Genomic DNA, 21,929 nt, shown 5'->3' with positions numbered 1-21,929 from the left:
AAGAAAGGTTAGGGTGGGTTAGGTCAGGGGTGAGTAGGACGGGTTTTCAAGACATGTCTGGGCAGTTTCCCAACCGGAACCCATGGTCATTGTGGGTGTGTCGCGAAGAGGTTAGTTTTGAAGCAATGCAAGTCATTTTGTGACTAGCTTATTTCGTAAGCGAGATGAATACGTTTATACACACCATGAGTTGCTACCTCATATACTTTTTTTGGGCAGAAGTAATTTTTAACTGTAACTCATTACTTTTTCATGTAAGATGAACAACGGTGGTTACAAGTTAACTTTTGTGTTTAAGAACAACAACTGCCGTCTTACTATAACAATGAGCAAACAGTAGGACAGTGACCATCTCAGTTTCTTTACAAATGTATTAGTTCAAGTGTGTTCCATTTATAATAGACCCCCCCCCTACCATAACATAAAAAAATTGGAACTAATATTCCCAGAGACACTAAAATTACACAACATAAAATATTGAACATAAAGAATGCTACGTTTGAAGCGTTATATAAAGTGACATTGTTAATACTTGTAATTCAGGGTTTTCAGTACATATCTTGTAGAAAATAAGTGAAATGGTCTGCCATTCTTTCAAGGACATTTTACTCGGATTTCTTGGAATAAAAAAAAGTAGTTGGATATAAGCTTAAACTTATTTTGAATATTAATTGAGTACTTAAATATTATTATAAAAATAAAAAATCTTATTTCAAAAATAGATACTGTTCAAAACTAGAGATGTCCTTATCGATCGGGTCCAAACACGCCATTTTCAAAGCATCAGAATCGGCAAAAAAATATCGGACGTGCCTTTTTTTTTTTTTTAATATATACAGTACATATATATATATATTTTTTTTAAATTAAATCGTTTTCTGGTTGTATTTAACGTTACAGACAAAATGTCTTACACTCATCCAGAGTCTTTAGTTTTGGTTTAAAGATTGGTTCACAATAACAAACATCCTCCTTTATTTTATGCGGAGGGGGTTAAGTGTTAAGCGTGAGTTTTATTCATATTTTTTCTTAATGCATTACCAAAACGTATATGATCGGGAAAAATTAGCGGGAATGATTGGAATTGAATCGGGAGCACAAAAAAAAAAAAAGCAATCGGATCGGGAAATATCGGGATCGGCAGATACTCAAACTAAAACGATCGGTTCGGGAGCAAAAAAAACATGATCGGAACAACCCTATTCAAAACATTATTTAAAAGCACATTTTGCTTGGTTGAGATGAAGACTTTGGGGTGTTAGGGGGTAGAGAGGAGCCACAGACATGATGACTTTCTGATGTTAGGGCTTAGATAGGGGGCACACACATCCCCCAGATCGTTTTCTTAAACAGCCCTGTTTCCAGTTGAAGGTAAGGGTACACATACCACGTACGTCAATATTGACAGGTGAACAACCACACGTCAACCTCCCCAAAAAATTAGGATGAGAAGCAGATCCAAAGAGCTTCATGTTTCTTAGTCATTGTAGTCAGTGTTAAAGTTACTTTTGTGTTTAAAAAGTAATAATTCAACAGTTTCATTACAAACGTATTAGTCCAAGAGTGTTCCATTTAAAAGACCCCTACCTTAACAAAAACAAATAGGAACTAATGTTCACAAAATTACACAACATAGAATATTGAACATAAAAGAATGCTACATCTAAAGAGTTACATGTCAGTATATTTTTAAAGAGTTTAGTAAGCCCAATGAATAAGGTTAAACAGTATCCAGACCAAATGGACAGCCATCTGAGTTCTACTAGCCATCTCCACCCCACCACTAGTGCCTGCAAACACCTACAGCGCGATAAAACATAGATCTGAAAGTTTCAATTTCAGCAAGGGGGCAAGGAGAGGTTAAAGGTAGGGGCAAAAAAGCAGGCTTCAAAGCCCAAGACAATTATGTATTTAAAAATATCTGCAATGATACTATTATCTTGTTATTTCAAAAGATTTCCTGGACATTACTTTAGTACATTACGCATTTGTTTTATGCATATATTCATTCATTTCACATCCTAAAGAAATGATTGAACAACTGATACAGTTGGTATACCTTCTCTTACAAAACAAAATCATCTTGTAATTTCATAATAAGTGCTCTTATGCAAACGTTTTCACTTGAAAAGTGCAACAAGCAACAAATACGGTACCTCGAAAAGCATACTGTACATATCTGAACAATGATGAGGGAAGGGAATATGTTGGACCATTTTTAACCTTTTTCCAAAAGCTACCACTACTTACATACACTTATCTCATACCTGAGTCAATCCAAGTTACCTAAAGAAATATTCAAAACAGTATATGTTGCTTTACCAAGTTCGATTTAAAAAAAAAAAAAAAAAAAAAAAAAAAAATTCAAATAAGAGTTAGGTAGTTACATACCGGCTATGTCAATGACCATACGTGTGCGCAGTTTGAAGATGAGTCACGTTTCTCATTGGTTCTCTCATTGGTTATTCCAAATAATTCTAAAATACATCAGCCATAAAACTATTCATTTAACTTTCTGCTAATAATGCAATTCAGTGTAATTGAGGTGGCACTGTCATGACTGAATGTCTGACTGTCATGCCTCATTGTGTGAACTTTGCTCGTTCTTCCCCCTACCTGTGTGGGGTACTCAAGTTTCCTACCACATTCCAAAAACACGCATGTTAGGAGTATTTTAACGCATCAAATTGGCCACATAAGTTTTTGGGTTATCTGGAAATTAGTCTGGTAACCCTTCCATTTTGGAAGGATCTTGTGTTCGAGGCATGCTCGTAAGGTTTCCTATTTTTACCCATTACATACTTTCCTGAAGACTTAAAAGTTGGCATTATTTTTTTTTTCTTCCTCAAAACCCCTGTTTGTTTTTATTTTTTAATAAAAGCAACTCTATGTATCTTTAATACACCATAATAAAATATATACACACCATTTAGCAGTCTAAATTTGTCTTTTGAAAACTTCAGCTGTACACTCCCTGACGTCTGGCTCGTACAGAGTACTGTTTTCTTACAGCTAACACAATTTATAAACCTGAATTACTTTTTTGCATAAGGCAAGGCAAGGCAAGGGAAATTTATTTATATAGCACAATTCAACACAAGGCAATTCAAAGTGCTTTACATCACATGAAGACCATAAAAATCACATTTAAATCAACACAACGTAAAAACCAAGACAAAAGATCGCATTTAATCACAGAATAAAAATAAATAAATAAAAATAAAACAAAAATAAAAATAAAGCAAAAACTACTACTAATAATAATCATTGAACTCAGCAATGGAGATAAGCACAAGAGGAATAGAAGGCAGGTAGATTGAAATATATAGACAGTTATGGATATGCAGCATACTTACAAAATGACCTGAAGAACCTTCACCAACATGGATTTTCTTTAAAAACTCAGTAGCTAGGTTCCTGAAGGCAGAAAAGATTCTTTTCTCCTACAAAAGCGTTTAGTTTTTTTAAATTCATACATGAATACATGAAATACGACAATAAATACAACCAAGTCACTTTCGTGCTCTGTAAAAGAATTTCAGTTCCAGTATTTGTATTGACTTTTTTTTGTATGGTGTACATTTAAAGAGAATCACCTGAACATATGTATATTATACGGTAGCAGCTTTTCTGCGTTAATGTCATATCTGAAGTCAAATTATAGCCCAAATATTTCACGCCTGATATTTTATATTGTTTTTTTTGTTTGTTTTTTGTTTTTTAATTAATTATTGAACAAATTATTAAACAGGCTTTTTAATTTTACCTCTTTATTCTTAATAATAGATTTATTATTTCTAATTAGGGGGCTGAGTGATTAGCACGTCTAAAATAATATAAATAAAATATCAATAATTAAAATAATCATCTAAAATAATTAGAAATAAAATTAATTGATCTTTTAAAATATTAAGATAATTATTAAATTTTTTTGGAATAAAAATGAATGATTTAAAATAAGTTCATCAAATAATTAATCATTTAAATGATTAAAAATGCATTCATTCCTTTTCAATGCCGCTTATCCTCACTAGGGTCGCGGATGTACTGGAGCCTATCCTAGCTTACTACGGGCAGTAGGCGGGGTACAGCCACAATGAGACGTACAACCATTCACTTCTAAGGTCATACCTATGGACAATTTAGAATGTTCAATCAGCCTACCACGCATGTTTTTGGAATGTGGGGGTGGAATCGGAGTCCACAGAGAAAACCCACGTAGGCGGGGTGGTGGGGGGTGGGGGGTGGTGGGGGGACATGCAAACTCCACACAGGATGGCCGGAGCCCCTGAGATTGTACCCTTGATCTCAGAACTGTGAAGCAGACGTGCTAATCACTCAGCCCCCTAATTAGAAATAATAAATCTATTATTAAGAATAAAGAGGTAAAATTAAAAAGCCTGTTTAATAATTTGTTCAATAATTAATTAAAAAACAAAAAACAAACAAAAAAAACAATATAAAATATCAGGCGTGAAATATTTGGGCTATAATTTGACTTCAGATATGACATTAACGCAGAAAAGCTGCTACCGTATAATATACATATGTTCAGGTGATTCTCTTTAAATGTACACCATACAAAAAAAAGTCAATACAAATACTGGAACTGAAATTCTTTTACAGAGCACGAAAGTGACTTGGTTGTATTTATTGTCGTATTTCATGTATTCATGTATGAATTTAAAAAAACTAAACGCTTTTGTAGGAGAAAAGAATCTTTTCTGCCTTCAGGAACCTAGCTACTGAGTTTTTAAAGAAAATCCATGTTGGTGAAGGTTCTTCAGGTCATTTTGTAAGTATGCTGCATATCCATAACTGTCTATATATTTCAATCTACCTGCCTTCTATTCCTCTTGTGCTTATCTCCATTGCTGAGTTCAATGATTATTATTAGTAGTAGTTTTTGCTTTATTTTTATTTTTGTTTTATTTTTATTTATTTATTTTTATTCTGTGATTAAATGCGATCTTTTGTCTTGGTTTTTACGTTGTGTTGATTTAAATGTGATTTTTATGGTCTTCATGTGATGTAAAGCACTTTGAATTGCCTTGTGTTGAATTGTGCTATATAAATAAATTTCCCTTGCCTTGCCTTGCCTTATGCAAAAAAGTAATTCAGGTTTATAAATTGTGTTAGCTGTAAGAAAACAGTACTCTGTACGAGCCAGACGTCAGGGAGTGTACAGCTGAAGTTTTCAAAAGACAAATTTAGACTGCTAAATGGTGTGTATATATTTTATTATGGTGTATTAAAGATACATAGAGTTGCTTTTATTAAAAAATAAAAACAAACAGGGGTTTTGAGGAAGAAAAAAAAAATAATGCCAACTTTTAAGTCTTCAGGAAAGTATGTAATGGGTAAAAATAGGAAACCTTACGAGCATGCCTCGAACACAAGATCCTTCCAAAATGGAAGGGTTACCAGACTAATTTCCAGATAACCCAAAAACTTATGTGGCCAATTTGATGCGTTAAAATACTCCTAACATGCGTGTTTTTGGAATGTGGTAGGAAACTTGAGTACCCCACACAGGTAGGGGGAAGAACGAGCAAAGTTCACACAATGAGGCATGACAGTCAGACATTCAGTCATGACAGTGCCACCTCAATTACACTGAATTGCATTATTAGCAGAAAGTTAAATGAATAGTTTTATGGCTGATGTATTTTAGAATTATTTGGAATAACCAATGAGAGAACCAATGAGAAACGTGACTCATCTTCAAACTGCGCACACGTATGGTCATTGACATAGCCGGTATGTAACTACCTAACTCTTATTTGAATTTTTTTTTTTTTTTTTTTTTTTTTTAAATCGAACTTGGTAAAGCAACATATACTGTTTTGAATATTTCTTTAGGTAACTTGGATTGACTCAGGTATGAGATAAGTGTATGTAAGTAGTGGTAGCTTTTGGAAAAAGGTTAAAAATGGTCCAACATATTCCCTTCCCTCATCATTGTTCAGATATGTACAGTATGCTTTTCGAGGTACCGTATTTGTTGCTTGTTGCACTTTTCAAGTGAAAACGTTTGCATAAGAGCACTTATTATGAAATTACAAGATGATTTTGTTTTGTAAGAGAAGGTATACCAACTGTATCAGTTGTTCAATCATTTCTTTAGGATGTGAAATGAATGAATATATGCATAAAACAAATGCGTAATGTACTAAAGTAATGTCCAGGAAATCTTTTGAAATAACAAGATAATAGTATCATTGCAGATATTTTTAAATACATAATTGTCTTGGGCTTTGAAGCCTGCTTTTTTGCCCCTACCTTTAACCTCTCCTTGCCCCCTTGCTGAAATTGAAACTTTCAGATCTATGTTTTATCGCGCTGTAGGTGTTTGCAGGCACTAGTGGTGGGGTGGAGATGGCTAGTAGAACTCAGATGGCTGTCCATTTGGTCTGGATACTGTTTAACCTTATTCATTGGGCTTACTAAACTCTTTAAAAATATACTGACATGTAACTCTTTAGATGTAGCATTCTTTTATGTTCAATATTCTATGTTGTGTAATTTTGTGAACATTAGTTCCTATTTGTTTTTGTTAAGGTAGGGGTCTTTTAAATGGAACACTCTTGGACTAATACGTTTGTAATGAAACTGTTGAATTATTACTTTTTAAACACAAAAGTAACTTTAACACTGACTACAATGACTAAGAAACATGAAGCTCTTTGGATCTGCTTCTCATCCTAATTTTTTGGGGAGGTTGACGTGTGGTTGTTCACCTGTCAATATTGACGTACGTGGTATGTGTACCCTTACCTTCAACTGGAAACAGGGCTGTTTAAGAAAACGATCTGGGGGATGTGTGTGCCCCCTATCTAAGCCCTAACATCAGAAAGTCATCATGTCTGTGGCTCCTCTCTACCCCCTAACACCCCAAAGTCTTCATCTCAACCAAGCAAAATGTGCTTTTAAATAATGTTTTGAATAGGGTTGTTCCGATCATGTTTTTTTTGCTCCCGAACCGATCGTTTTAGTTTGAGTATCTGCCGATCCCGATATTTCCCGATCCGATTGCTTTTTTTTTTTTTGTGCTCCCGATTCAATTCCAATCATTCCCGCTAATTTTTCCCGATCATATACGTTTTGGTAATGCATTAAGAAAAAAAATGAATAAAACTCACGCTTAACACTTAACCCCCTCCGCATAAAATAAAGGAGGATGTTTGTTATTGTGAACCAATCTTTAAACCAAAACTAAAGACTCTGGATGAGTGTAAGACATTTTGTCTGTAACGTTAAATACAACCAGAAAACGATTTAATTTAAAAAAAATATATATATATATGTACTGTATATATTAAAAAAAAAAAAAAAGGCACGTCCGATATTTTTTTGCCGATTCCGATGCTTTGAAAATGGCGTGTTTGGACCCGATCGATAAGGACATCTCTAGTTTTGAACAGTATCTATTTTTGAAATAAGATTTTTTATTTTTATAAAAATATTTAAGTACTCAATTAATATTCAAAATAAGTTTAAGCTTATATCCAACTACTTTTTTTTATTCCAAGAAATCCGAGTAAAATGTCCTTGAAAGAATGGCAGACCATTTCACTTATTTTCTACAAGATATGTACTGAAAACCCTGAATTACAAGTATTAACAATGTCACTTTATATAACGCTTCAAACGTAGCATTCTTTATGTTCAATATTTTATGTTGTGTAATTTTAGTGTCTCTGGGAATATTAGTTCCAATTTTTTTATGTTATGGTAGGGGGGGTCTATTATAAATGGAACACACTTGAACTAATACATTTGTAAAGAAACTGAGATGGTCACTGTCCTACTGTTTGCTCATTGTTATAGTAAGACGGCAGTTGTTGTTCTTAAACACAAAAGTTAACTTGTAACCACCGTTGTTCATCTTACATGAAAAAGTAATGAGTTACAGTTAAAAATTACTTCTGCCCAAAAAAAGTATATGAGGTAGCAACTCATGGTGTGTATAAACGTATTCATCTCGCTTACGAAACTCTTTAAAAACATACTCACAAGGAAATAATTACATTAACATAAATGTTTAAATAGTCCAACCCCCTGAACTACAAGTATTAACAGAGTCCGTTCATATAACGCTTCAGATGCTGCATTCTTTTATATTCAACATTTTATGTCATGTAATTTTAGTTTAAAAGTGAATATTAGTTTCCATTTGTTTTTCTTATGGTAGGGGGTCTTTTAAATGGAATACTCTTAAACTAATACGTTTGTAATGAAACTGAGATGTAAACCATCCTACTGTTTGCTCATTTTAATAGTAAGAAGACAGTTGTCATTCTAAACACAAAAGTTAATATACCGAGTTTAGAGACCATGTGTTTTGTAGTCGGGAGGTAAATCCTCGAACCCCAAGAATTACAAGTATGAACATTAACATAATCTCAACATAACACTTCGGATGCAGTACTCGTTCTTATTCAACATTTTATGTTGTGCTTTTCATGTTCTACATGTTATTACCTTATACATTCTATAACATCTTTCACATCAAAGATGTTTATATTAACTGATTGAAGAATAAGAACACTATATACAGTATTTTAGAGCATTTGGTATTTATTTGGATCAAATATATTGCAGTCTGTTAAGAACACTCGAATGTAAAGTTCTGACCATTCACCAGTGCAAATCTCTGAAACTGTATGTTAGGTCTACTGCACAATAACCAGAACACTATGCTTCCATGCTATGGATGAGGGGCGGAGATTCGCGTCGAGTATTGAGACATGTTTCGAATGAGTCGGCCCTCGGAATCGCAAGGAAGGAGTTGGGGAGAAAGGACTCTTCAGCAACAAAACTGGTATGTCACCAAATCTTATTTGTTTACTTTTAAAGATATAGAGAGCATGCTAACTTTGCGAAATAGAATGAATTAAACCCGGTTGAAATACATAGTTATTTGCCTAAGTGTATATATGCATACATTATCACCAACCTATAGTTGCAGCAAAAAGCTGTCTGGGTTTGAAGTCGATGCGCTGCCTGTAGTATCTGTGGTGAAATGATCAAGCAAACTTCATACTTGAAAGACGCTGTACTTTGGAGTAAATGGAATGAAGTTACTTGGACATAAAAACTGTAGTTTCACAAATGCTTGAAAATGAACTCGAGCAAGACTTTTTAAAACTTGTTATAGAACCACAAACCTGACGGAGGAGACTTCATCCAGAAGGTAAAAGATTCGCCGCAAGTTAAGGTAGGCTTTCGAAAAATACTAACTTAGCATTGCTACAAAACTAGCCTACACACAGACCACACCCTCCGCGCTAGCTACGCTCTACTACTTAGGATTCTTCGATTGAACATGTACGTTCGTGTCCCAACATCCGTGAGAACGCATGCGCTAAACACGCCCCCACCCCCATTACGATTTTCTAGGGGGACATGTCCGTACATGTCCCAAAACCCCGGAGCACGCATTCGCTAAACACGCACCCCTCCATTTTCTAGAGGGGCATGACCGCACATGTCCCAACATCCGGACATGGACATGTATGGACATTCACCCAATTAAGACACACCCATGATCACAAACACTTGAATTAACTCCCCAAACTAGATCCATCCAAACCGGACAAAAACCCTTTAATTAACTCAATCCCAAAATAGATCAATCAAAACCACATGAAACCCTTTAATTAACTCCCCAATTTAGACCCATCAAAAACCCTTTAATTAACCCCCCAATTAGATCATTCAAAACCACAATAACCCTCTAATTACAAGACATTAAGTCATACCCATGACCGCAAACCCAATAATTAACTCCCATTTTACATCAATCAAAACCACATCAAATAATGATACCAACTTAAATCAAAGGCCTGCGGTCAAGGGGGGCGGGGTCAAAGGGTTCAAAGTCGTAAATCATCCATTTCCGCGCCCGACAATGCAATATATGTTTCAAACACTAGATAGCGCCATTGTATCACGTTTCAGTGGGTGTGGTGCTCAGGTTTGCAGGGGCGCGGTTTTGAGAAATGTCAACGCCTTTTCCGAGCCCACCCCAAACGCTATAGGCTGGTTCAGGCAGAAGGGGGCGGAGATTCACAACAGGTAGTGAGACATGTTTCAAATCAGTTCCACATGGGATCGCTAGGATGTAACACCTAAAAAAAGACTCTCTCTTCAAAAAACAACAATGCTGGTAGGCTACTTTTTAACTATTATTTGTATGCTTTTAAATACATAGTACATGCTAACTATCAAAAACCGTCAGGCAACTATTTAACTATTATTTGTGTGCTCTTAAATACGTTGTACATGCTAACTATCAAAAGCCGCCAGGTCCCTATTTAACTATTATTTGGATACGCTATGCATGCTAACGATCAAAAACTCTGGAGAAAACTCACCTGAAGTTATATCAGAAAAGTTTCACCAGCGTTGAATTGTTCAAGCAGAATCCATTCTTGAAAAACGTTGTACTTTGGCGTAGAAGTGATGACTTTGTTTGGGTAACTTTTAAAAACACTGTAGATTTAAAAAATGCTTGAAATGGCGCTCACACATACTTTTACAATCTTTTAGCCCAACAAAAACTACCTGAGCTAAGAAAACAATCAAAACGCAGGACAATGACACAACGCGCTCTGCTAAGGTAAGCTAGCCTGCAAAATGACCGTTTAGCATTGCTTCAAAACTAACCTATTCGCGACACACCCACAATGACCATGGGTTCCGGTTGGGAAACTGCCCAGACATGTCTTGGTGGGTGTGGTGCTCAAGTTTACAGGGGCGCGGTTTTGAGAAATGTCAACGCCTTTTCCGCGACCGACAATGCAATATACGTTTCAAACACAAGATGGCATTATTGTATCACGTTTCAGCGGGTGTGGTGCTCAGGTTTACAGGGGCGCGGTTTTGACAAACGTCAACACCTTTTCCGCGCCCACCCCAAACGCTATAGGCTGGTTCAGGTACATGGGGGCGGAGATTCACAACAGGTAGTGAGACATGTTTCAAATCAGTTCCACATGGGATCGCGAGGATGTAACACCTAAAAAAGACTCTCTCCAAAAAACAACAATGCTGGTAGGCTACTTTTTAACTCTTATTTGGTTGCTTTTAAATACATAGTACATGCTAACTATCAAAAACCGTCAGGCATCTATTTAACTATTATTTGTATGCTCTTAAATACGTTGTACATGCTAACTATCAAAAGCTGCCAGGTCCCTATTTAACTATTAAATGGATACACTATGCATGCTAACTATCAAAACTCTTGAGAAAACTCACCTGAAGTTATATCAGAAAAGTTTCACCAGCGTTGAATTGTTCAAGCAGAATCCATTCTTGAAAAACGTTGTACTTTGGAGTAGAAGTGGTGATTTTGTTTGGGTAACTTTTAAAAACACTGTAGATTTAGAAAATGCTTGAAATGGCGCTCACACAAACTTTTACAATCTTTTAGCCCAACAAAAACTACCTGAGCTAAGAAAACACTCAAAAAGCAGGAGAATGACACACGGCGCTCTGTTCAGGTAAGCTAGTCACAAAATGACTTGCATTGCTTCAAAACTAACCTCTTCGCGACACACCCACAATGACCATGGGTTCCGGTTGGGAAACTGCCCAGACATGTCTTGAAAACCCGTCCTACTCACCCCTGACCTAACCCACCCTAACCTTTCTTCTCCAAAACTTCAAAGCTACATTTCCACTTCAAACACTTCCAAACATTCCTAACATTCCGGATACCCCACCCGTAACCCCACCACACTTCCTCCGGAACTGCCCTAGGCTGCAAACACCCCCCCAAACACCATAACAATACTAACCATTGTCTTCTTACGAAACTTCAAAGGAATATTTTCACTTCAAACACTTTCGGACATTCCACACATTCCGTAACACTTCCTCCGGAACTAACCTCGGGGCTAAATACCTCCATAACAATAACAGGGGCGGGGCTTAAAGATCATTATCCTTTGACAGGTGCATAAAGGGGCGGGGCTTAAGGGCAATAAATCATTCAAAAGGGGCGGGGCTTAGGGCCATAAATCTTATTTTGACATTTGCTGAATTCTATCTCTCTCTCTTTTATTAAAACGAAAACATTAAGAGGGGTTTTAATATAAAATTTCTATAACTTGTACTAACATTTATCTTTTAAGAACTACAAGTCTTTCTATCCATGGATCGCTTTAACAGAATGTTCATAATGTTAATGCCATCTTGTTGATTTATTGTTATAATAAACAAATACAGTCCTTATGTACCTTATGTTGAATGTTTATATCCATCTTGTGTCTTATCTTTCCATTCCAACAATAATTTACAGAAAAATATGGCATATTTTATAGATGGTTTGAATTGCGATTAATTACAATTAATTTTTAAGCTGTAATTAACTTGATCAAAAATTTTAATCGTTTGACTGGCCTAATTTATTTTTCAAATGTATCATTTAATATAGTTTTTTTTTTTTAAACCCATTTTTAAATTTGTTCAAAATATGTTGTGTTGCACTTGTTAAAATAGAGCCACCTTGTTAAACAACCATTACCTGCACTGAATTGGAATACACAGAATTACAGTACACGGCTTTAGAGAACACTGAACTTAACACGTGTATGCATAATGACATAATTTTAAATGAGTGGGCCGGTCTGAGGCATGAAATTCCAGGGCCGAAAATGAGTCCCACTCCGGCCCTGACTACAAGTCTTTCTGTCCGTGGTTCCCTTTCAAATTTGGGCCTAATTATTAATTCTGCATTCAGTTTTAGAGGTTCTGCTATGTTTCAAGTAGCACAGAACTGTCTTATTGCAGTATTAAAACTGTATTATCTGGTTATGTGCTGGTCCCTAAAACTACACAAGCACAGGAAATGGTGTTTGAAGAAAATATACATCGGCGCAATTCGTAGTACTAGAAGTACTGTCTGATGCTAAATGAAATCCACTAACTGTACATATTGCTATTTTTACATCCTATTTGGTAGGTGTTATATAAAAACAAACGGGTAAGAAAGTGTCTCATTTTGAAAACTGTGCCAGCCCCTCTAAACTCTGTGGGAGATACATTTAGTTGTTTTACAAGTTCAGACGAATATGGCTGTTTTTTTTGTTTGTTTTTTTTAATCTGTAAAAATTGTGCTGTAATAGTCTGTACAGTAGTGGCTTTTGTTCTTTGTGCAATGGCAGTAGATTGCGCCCTTATGACCTTTTGCATCACAATTCCAGTTGTAAACCCCTCAAAACAATATGTAATGTGATGTTTCTCCTTGTGCGTGCTTATGACAATTTAGTAGGGCATTTTACAATAAGTCAAAATATATAATATGCACTACTAGCTGGACAATTTAACACATAAATGTCGTTAGATGCCATTATTTTATCACAGCTTTTGTCAATTATTGCTGCGTTTGACTGGTAACCAATCCAGAATAAGCTTTGCCTCTAGGTTAAAGTCCACCATATGAGGACAAGTGATAAAGAAGATGGCAGGATAGTGTTTAAAGTGCCGATGACAGGATTAAAAAAAAAGTCTTAAATAGCATTATTATGTGAATTAGAATCAGATTTTGAGACGATTCGACTATATACAACAATTTGGCAAAGCACAGTTGATGAGAAATTAGTTTTGCCATCATAGCAGGAGGATGACGTCGACAGGGTCATGGTTTCATCTGATTTAAAATTCAGCCCATTGAGGGGGAATTATTCAAAACGAGGAAAATGCGACGAAGAGAGCCGCAAAGTCATTGTTTCAATCTTTCTCCTCCAGTATTTTTACAGGATGCTCTTTATATCTTAGTATTTTCCTCAATTGCTAAATAAATGGTATGGTCATGACAGATAACAGTCTTGCGCTAAATGGAATGTGAAATATTAAAAATGCATTTATTCAGTACGACATGGCAAAATTACTCCATAATGGTCAAAACTATCTACTTCTTGCACTTTCTCGAACGCTATTTTATGCCACCGGAGTTAGTCCGGCTTTTGTCATTTCCCTGCCACGGCTTCGGAGAGCGTAAACAAATCAGGTGGCGTGACAGCTAGCCGACATGCTAACCTGAACAGAGTGATGTTTCAAAGTCTTTGAAGCGAAAAATCACATAAAACTATCTCATGTCACACGGCGACAGGATTGTCGATTGTCTTTGCCGATCAGAAACCCGCCCGGCGGCAAGCAAGTTACAGCTCTACGTTCTCCTGCTGCGGGCAGGAGAGCTCGTTTGCCGGGGAAGCAGCTGGAGAATGACAAACTGGCCGACGTCGGAGGAGCGCGTACCTACTACATGGTCTACACGTGTGTGCCCGCTGAGAGAGCGCTATCCTCGGCTTGGGCTCGGGCAGCTCGGACGTGAGCTGGTTTGTTTACAGAGAATGCGCAATTTTCGGCATTCAACGACGAGCCGAAACTTGCTCGCCACTAGGGGCTGGCCGATCGGTACAGACTGTCACCCCCGCTGCCGTGTGTAACATGAGTCGGGGTAGTTTTGTGTGTTTTTTCATTTTCGAAAAGTGAGGAAGAGACTTGGACGAGCTACTCGGTTTGGGTTAGCATGTAGCATAGCTGTCACACTCTTTTGTTTACATTCTTTCCTTGTCTCTGCAGGAAATGACAAGAGCAGACTAACTCCGGTGGCATAAAATACCGTTCGGGAGGTTTAAGAAGTCAACAGTTTTGACTATTATGCAGTAATTTAGCCCTGTCGTACTGAATAAATGCATTTTTAATATTTAATATTCCATTTAGCACAGGACTTTTTTGTCATGACCATACAATTTATTTAGCATTTAAGGAAAAATACATAGATGAAAAGAATATCCTGTAAAAATATTGGAGTAGAGAGATAAAAACGATGACATGTTGCTGCTCTCTGTCGCATTTTCCTCATTCTGAATCTTCCTCCTCCATTGGGCTGAATTCAAAATCAGCTGAAATCGTTACTCTGCCGATGTCATCACCCAGATGGCGGCGCCAGAGCGCTATGATATCAGGAGTAGCTAAACGGCTGATTTAAAGATTAATTTCTCGTCATCTGCGCTTTGCCAAATTGTTGTATATAGTCAAATGGTCTCAAAAGGAGTTGAATTCACATAATAATGCTATTTAAGATTTTTTTTATGGTGTCTCAGGCACTTTAAAGGTAAAACGTCCATAACAAAAAAACTGTCTAGTTGCCTTGGTTCAATGTTTACGTATCACTACAAAAGAACTCATTAGAGCTGAGAAAACTAACAACAAGGTGCCAATTATGATGATCAAATCAAATTGTTAGTAACACATTAAACCCAGCCAACGGTGGTGTTTACTCAGTGTGAAAGGCGTATTAGCAGCTTGAGTTCCTACAAGGGAATCAAACCACCGCATAAGGCCGATTAAGACACTGCCATATATTGCTGTGGGAATTTTCATCTTAATTTGTTTTTCTTCTCCTCACATCATTTCCTTCTCTTCTCAACCACAGAAGGTGCGAAGGCAAGGGAGGCAGACTGGGGACGGAGTATCTGTGGAGACCTGAGAGCTCTCATAGCTACAGCACATGACATTTGTGGCTCCAGGAGGGAGGTGCTGGGCACTGAGGGAGTCTACGTGACGGGCACAGTTGGATAGAGGGGAAAAAAGGTCTGTTAGCTTATCACTGAAGGTTGCTCCAAACCTTCCTCCAAGCTCCTCTCTCCATCCCGAGACTTTTTCCTCCTCTTGTTACCTTGAAACATAGAAACCATGTTAACATTCAACAGCAAAAAACAAAAAAATCCCCAAAGGAGTAGACATTCTTTGTTCTCATTAGCCAATCTTCATTTCATCTAATTTTCAGTGAAATCAGCACACAACCGTAAACAGTGTTGGGAATAACACTGTTATAAATAACGCGGTTATTTTTTTCAGTAACGGGGTAATCTAACTATTTTTAACGCCATTACCGTTACTGTCACTCAAAAGTGGTGCGTTACTTACTCTGAATGAATTGAAGAAACTACCAGCCGTAGCGAGTCTGCTATGTTTATTTGTCATCCAAGACTTTGGGTGCGTTCAGGTTCGAGAATAGCGCACGTGTTTTGTTTTGTGCTTTTTCTTAGGAAAGATATACCACTCAGGACGTGCTGGTACTCTGTTTCTTTAATAGCACATATAACTTCAACATTAACACAAACGTACGGCTCTCGGCAGGCCGTGTCTCTAACTCACTCCCGCATCATGTGAGCAAAACAATATTGGCGCCGTGTGCACTTTAGGGTGCCTCGGATAATTCTGTATCAGAATATTACAATAATACAGCACGTACTTCTTATGACTCCAGGCTCTTTGTCCCTGCTCATTCAATTAGACAATGCTTTCCAAAGCTTGCTAACGTTTCTGTTTTTGCTACACCTGAATGCTAGCCTCGTTCCCATCCCCCACTGTCAGCCAGCAAGAATGCTGCTTCCATCTTGATGACGGCAGACGCTTTGAAGGTGACGGGAGGAGTAGGGGGACGAGGCTACCTGAATGCACCACCTGGAAAGATGCGATGGAAGTGATTGTGATTGGCTGAGGGTTAGAGTCAAGTGTCACGGTAAGCCAATCGGAGCCGGTGTTTTCACACACAAATCGGAACGGCGCGTGCGGCAAACACACACACGCAAAACAGATGCAGAGGGATATGATGGCAGAGCATTCAGAGGAAAATTTGTCCTTTACGAGGTGGAGATATAAACACTTTCAAGTCAAAATACTTGAAGTACAGTAGGCTATGTCTACTTGAGCAGTTGTCTCAGGTTGTGAGAGTTAGATTTAATTGATTAAACTCACTTTATATTGTTTACTGCTGATTGTTATTTTATTATATTGTTTACTGTTTATTTTTGTTGCACTTCAAGTGTAGGATAAATCTGTTGCTGGTGAGGTGCAATAAATATTACAAGGTTCTATAACACAACTACCTCTCTATTCTTCTCTATTCAACTGACTCGAATACTGGTCAGAAAATTTCAAATTATTTGACATACAACAACTTCTTTTTAAAGTAACGGAAATATTAACTTTCCCTGGTAACTAGTTACTTTTACTATAGAGTAATTCAGTTACTAACTCAGTTACTTTTTGGAAGAAGTAGTGAGTAACTATAACCAATTACTTTTTTTTAAAGTAATGTGCCCAACACAGCGAAGAAAGAACTTGCCTTGAAACTGTAAGGGTGCTTTCACACTTCACATGTGGCTCTTTAGCACTACCCTAGTGGCGCCCTTGAGCATTTTCAAAAATGTTTGAAAATGGAAAAAGGGGGAGGGAAATATTATTTTTTGTTTTGATATGGTTCCCGTAGGAGGACAAACATGACACAAACATTCTTAACGTTTTCCAATGCTGTAAAAATGTGTAGAATAAATATTAAATTTCAACATTTCTGTCATCGAAGATTTGCTTCATAGCCTGTGACACACGTTTCTATCAGCAGGGCGGGATGACAGGCAGGTGGCTATTGTAAACAAACCGGCAGCCGTTAAGAAAAAGAGCGGCCGAAAAGAGAAAAATAACTGAAGAGAAGAGAGGATTCAACGTTTCTTGGACTGATTCATTTACAGTCATTGCCAATGCGGAAGGATTGCCTAAATGTGTACTCTGTGGCGGGAAGTTGTCAGTGAGAGAAAAAGTGTGATTGCGTTACTTCTGCAGAACTAAGAGGCGCCTGAGGAGCGCAAAAATAGATTTAAGAAGTGGATTGCATCGCCAAACTCCACTACTGCTGCAAGTTTTGTTGCAACCCAGAGATAACAAAGCCAATGCGGAAGGATTGCCTGAATGTGTACTCTGTGGCGGGAAGTTGTCAGTGAAAGAAAAAGTGCGACTGCGTTACTTCTGAAGAACTAAGAGGAGCCTGAGGAGCGCAAAAATAGATTTAAGAAGTGGATTGCATCGCAAAACTCCACTAGTGCTGCAAGTTTTGTTGCAACCTAGAGATCATAAAGCGTGGAAAACCGTTCACAGATGGTGAGTACATGAAAGACATTCATTAACATATAGGAACACCTATTTGCAGACTTCAAAAACAAAACCGAGATCATTCAGAAAATCAAAGACATGCATAGATAAGAGCCATGTTATGCACGTTCCATTTTGTTGTTTTTCGAAACCTCAAAAGAGTAAAAATGACATTAAAAAATCGGATTTCTTTATGGCATTTCTTCAATTTCATAAATGCAATGAAAAAAATAATATTGTAATGAAGTTAAACTTGAGATGGGATCGTAAAACAGAGTAGTCACGTGGTGCGTTGGATGCACTGCAGGGAACATAAACATTAAATCATGAAGGCTCATTAAAAGTATTTTTCGGACTGTAAGTCGCACCTGAGTGTAAGTCGCACCAGCCATAAATGCCCAACCAAGAGGGAAAAAAACTACTGGTGCACGATAATTATTGGTTCGATAATTATCGGTCCTATAATAAGAATTATGACGTCATCCAGTTAAATCCAGTAACATTTATAATAGGACCGATAATATGTACTGTTCTCGCTTTACAGTTTACACACTAGTATGGGAAATCAGTTGACCATTTGCAGGCCATTGCTCCCACCTGCTGGTCAGAATAATTCACTGCATCTATTTTTTGTTACAGTAGTTTGGTTCAATCACTTACACATTGCGGTGTCTAGCGATAGCATTGACAGTCGTGAATGCTTTCTGTTACGTTTCCACCTCGGAAATATATGTAAGTATTTTATGATTACTATAACATATGGATGGGCAATATATGTTTACATCTGTGGTGAAGGGTTATATGTACAGAACTTCATAAGTATAGAAGCCAGCCAATGCTTTAGTAGCTCAAGCTAGTGTGCTATGCTATACACAGAGGCGTAGCACACTAGCTTGCCCCAGGCAACAAGGAACATGGGGCCCTTCCAGTGTGTACAAGTAAGGGGGACAGTTGGACTTGGAGCAATAGAAAAAAGAGTAGCAACACAAAATACCACCATCGGCTGCGGAGGTATATACCTTTGTGTGAAATCAGTAGTCAGATTGGCCCTACGACCCACCAAATTCAAATTATTCTGTAAAAACCACTGATTGGTGGACTACTGACCGAAATGAGTATTAAATTTGCTAATAAAATTGTTTAGGATTATTTTAGATGCATATAGGTTATATTTTTCTTAGAGTATTTGACGAGGTAGACAAATTAATAGACTTTTTGGGAAAAAAAAATCCCCATTTCGTTAAGTGGTCACATGAATAATGAGGTGGCCTGTGAAAATCAACGTAAAACAACTCGGCAAGGACTTTCCAGAGACTACTTGGTGAGTCTTTAGACAATCATCTGGTATTAATAGCTGGTTGGACTTTCTTAAACATGTATAATCTACGTGACATGATGAGTGCTGATTGGGATTGATAACAGAATCGTTAGATGATCTGCCAAATGATTCCATGGTATTGAAAAACTCCCTACATTTGTCACTGGGACAGAGCAGTAAAGCTGCGTGTGCTAAAGCTGTTGGCCCTCTTGGGGCCCCTGCTGGCTGGTTTGCCTAATGGGACGCGACGCCTCTGGCTATACATATAATAGTTGTGTATATAAGTTTATTGTGCAGTTTGTTGTATATTGAGTATTGAATATGTGTATTTTTCTGTTGTACTTTCACAATATTAAGACGAGTGTCTTCCCATAAAAGCAAGGAAAGACCAAGCCATGTGGTTTATGGAAGTGCATTCATTCTTTAGCTGGCTGTCGGGCAGTGCAGAAGTGAACAACACTGTTTTGTTCATGTCATTATGAAAAATCTGATGAGATCAAAGGCAAATCTATGTTGAATCCACCACGTTTTTTTTTGTTTTTTTTAACCTCCAGGTGTTCAAAAACTCAGGCTATACATTATATCTTTATTATCGGTATTGGCTTTGAGGAGCAGGAAGTTATCGATATCGGTATCGGTTTCAAAAAATGGATATTGTGCACCCCTAAAAAAAACATATGTGAGTCACACCAGAGTATAAGTCACATTTTTGGGGGAAATTTACTTGATAAAATCCAACACATAGAACAGATATGTCATCTTGAAAGGCTGAATAGCCAGGACCGAGCCGTAGTGTCCTGGTGAGGACAGTATATTCGCATTTCGTTGTTCATGCACTGTACACTGTACACTTATTCAGCATGTTGTCCTCTATTGTATTTATATATTAAATTGTCTTTGAAGATGACATGTCTGTTCTATGTGTTGGACTTTATCAAGTAAATTTGGCACTCCGGTGCGACTTATACAGTTGTGGTCAAAAGTTTACATACACTTGTGAAGAACATAATGTCATGGCTCTCTTGAGTTTCCAGTTATTTCTACAACTCTGATTTTTCTCCGATAGAGTGATTGGAACAGATACTTCTTTGTCACAAAAAACATTCATGAAGTTTGGTTCTTTTATGACTTTATTATGGGTTAACAGAAAAAGTGATCAAATCTGCTGGGTCAAAAATATACATACATGGATCTGAAAAAGCGAATCATTGACTTGAACAAGTCAGGAAAGTCACTTGGAGCCATTTCAAAGCAGCTGCAGGTCCCAAGAGCAACAGTGCAAACAATTGTTTGTAAGTATAAAGGGGATGGCACTGTTTTGTCACTGCCACGATCAGGAAGAAAACGCAAGCTATCATCTGCTGCTGAGAAAAAAATTGGTCAGGAGGGTGAAGATTCAACCGAGAATCACCAAAAAGCAGACTGCCAAGAATTAGAAGCTGCTGGAACACAGGTGTCAGTGTCCACAGTCAAGCGTGTTTTGCATCTCCATGGACTGAGAGGAAAGTTCTGCGGTCAGACGAAACAAAAATCGAGCTGTTTGGCCACAATGCCCAGCAATATGTTTGGAGGAGAAAAGGTGAGGCCTTTAACCCCTAGTACACCATGCCTACCGTCAAGCACGGTGGTGGTAGTATTATGCTGTGGGGCTGTTTTGCTACCAATGGAACTGGTGCTTTACAGAGAGTAAATGGGATAATGAAGAAGGAGGATTACCTTCAAATTCTTCAAGATAACCTAACGTCATCAGCCCGAAGATTGGGTCTTGGGCGCAGTTGGGTGTTCCAACAGGACAATGACACCAAACACACATCAAAAGTGGTAATGGAATGGCTAAATCAGGCTAGAATTAAGGTTTTCCAATGGCCTTCCCAAAGTCCCATTGAGAACTTGTGGACAATGCTGAAGAAACAAGTCCATGTCAGAAAGCCATCAAATTTAACTGAACTGCACCAATTCTGTCAAGAGGAGTAATCAAAGATTCAACCAGAAGCTTGTGGATGGCTACCAAAAGCGCCTAATTGAAGTGAAAATGGCCAAGGGACATGTTACCAAATATTAGCGCTGCTGTATGTATATTTTTGACCCAGCAGATTCGATCACTTTTTTCTGTTTACCCATAATAAAGTCATAAAAGAACCAAACTTCATGAATGTTTTTTGTGACAAAGAAGTATCTTTTCAAATCACTCTATCAGAGAAAAATCAGAGTTATAGAAATAACTGGAAACTCAAGAGAGCCATGACATGTTCTTCACAAGTGTATGTAAACTTTTGACCACAACTGTACATGTTAATTTTTTCTCTTCGTTGGGCATTGTATGGCTGGTGCGACTTATACTCAGGTGCGACTTGTAGTCTGAAAAATCCGGTACTGTTTTGCTGCCGAGTGTGCATTATCGCCAAATTGGTGTTGTCCTTGCAGACGCTACAGTATGTTCACGTCTGTCAATGTTCATTCAAAATAGTTGGAAACTATTTATTTTTGGGAGAAAAACCTCTTAATTTTACAGACGAAAATATTTCGAGTAAACGTCAACAAAAAATAAGACTAAAATAGTCGAGTTTTTGTCAACAAAAACAAGACCAGGGGTGAAAGTGGGCCAGAACGGTCAGGAACGCAGTTCCGGTATAAGATTCAGAGCCAGAACGCAGTTCCGGTA

General features: G+C 37.5%; 1 protein-coding gene across 1 annotated transcript in view; it reads right to left on the bottom strand.

Moving 5' to 3' along the window:
* Positions 1 to 13,941: 13,941 nt before the first annotated feature.
* Positions 13,942 to 21,929, bottom strand: part of LOC130923284 (metal transporter CNNM1) — a 44,691-nt gene continuing 36,703 nt past the window's right edge. The window contains exon 10 of the mRNA XM_057848884.1: positions 13,942 to 15,694. Coding sequence (XP_057704867.1) covers positions 15,615 to 15,694 — 80 coding nt within the window. The 3' untranslated portion in view covers positions 13,942 to 15,614. The remainder of the gene's footprint in view (positions 15,695 to 21,929) is intronic.

Source organism: Corythoichthys intestinalis, chromosome 10 (assembly GCF_030265065.1).
Source record: "Corythoichthys intestinalis isolate RoL2023-P3 chromosome 10, ASM3026506v1, whole genome shotgun sequence".
Classification (NCBI taxonomy): domain Eukaryota; kingdom Metazoa; phylum Chordata; class Actinopteri; order Syngnathiformes; family Syngnathidae; genus Corythoichthys; species Corythoichthys intestinalis.
The sequence above is the reverse complement of the archived record's forward strand: the minus strand, read 5'-3'. Positions and strand labels throughout refer to the sequence as shown.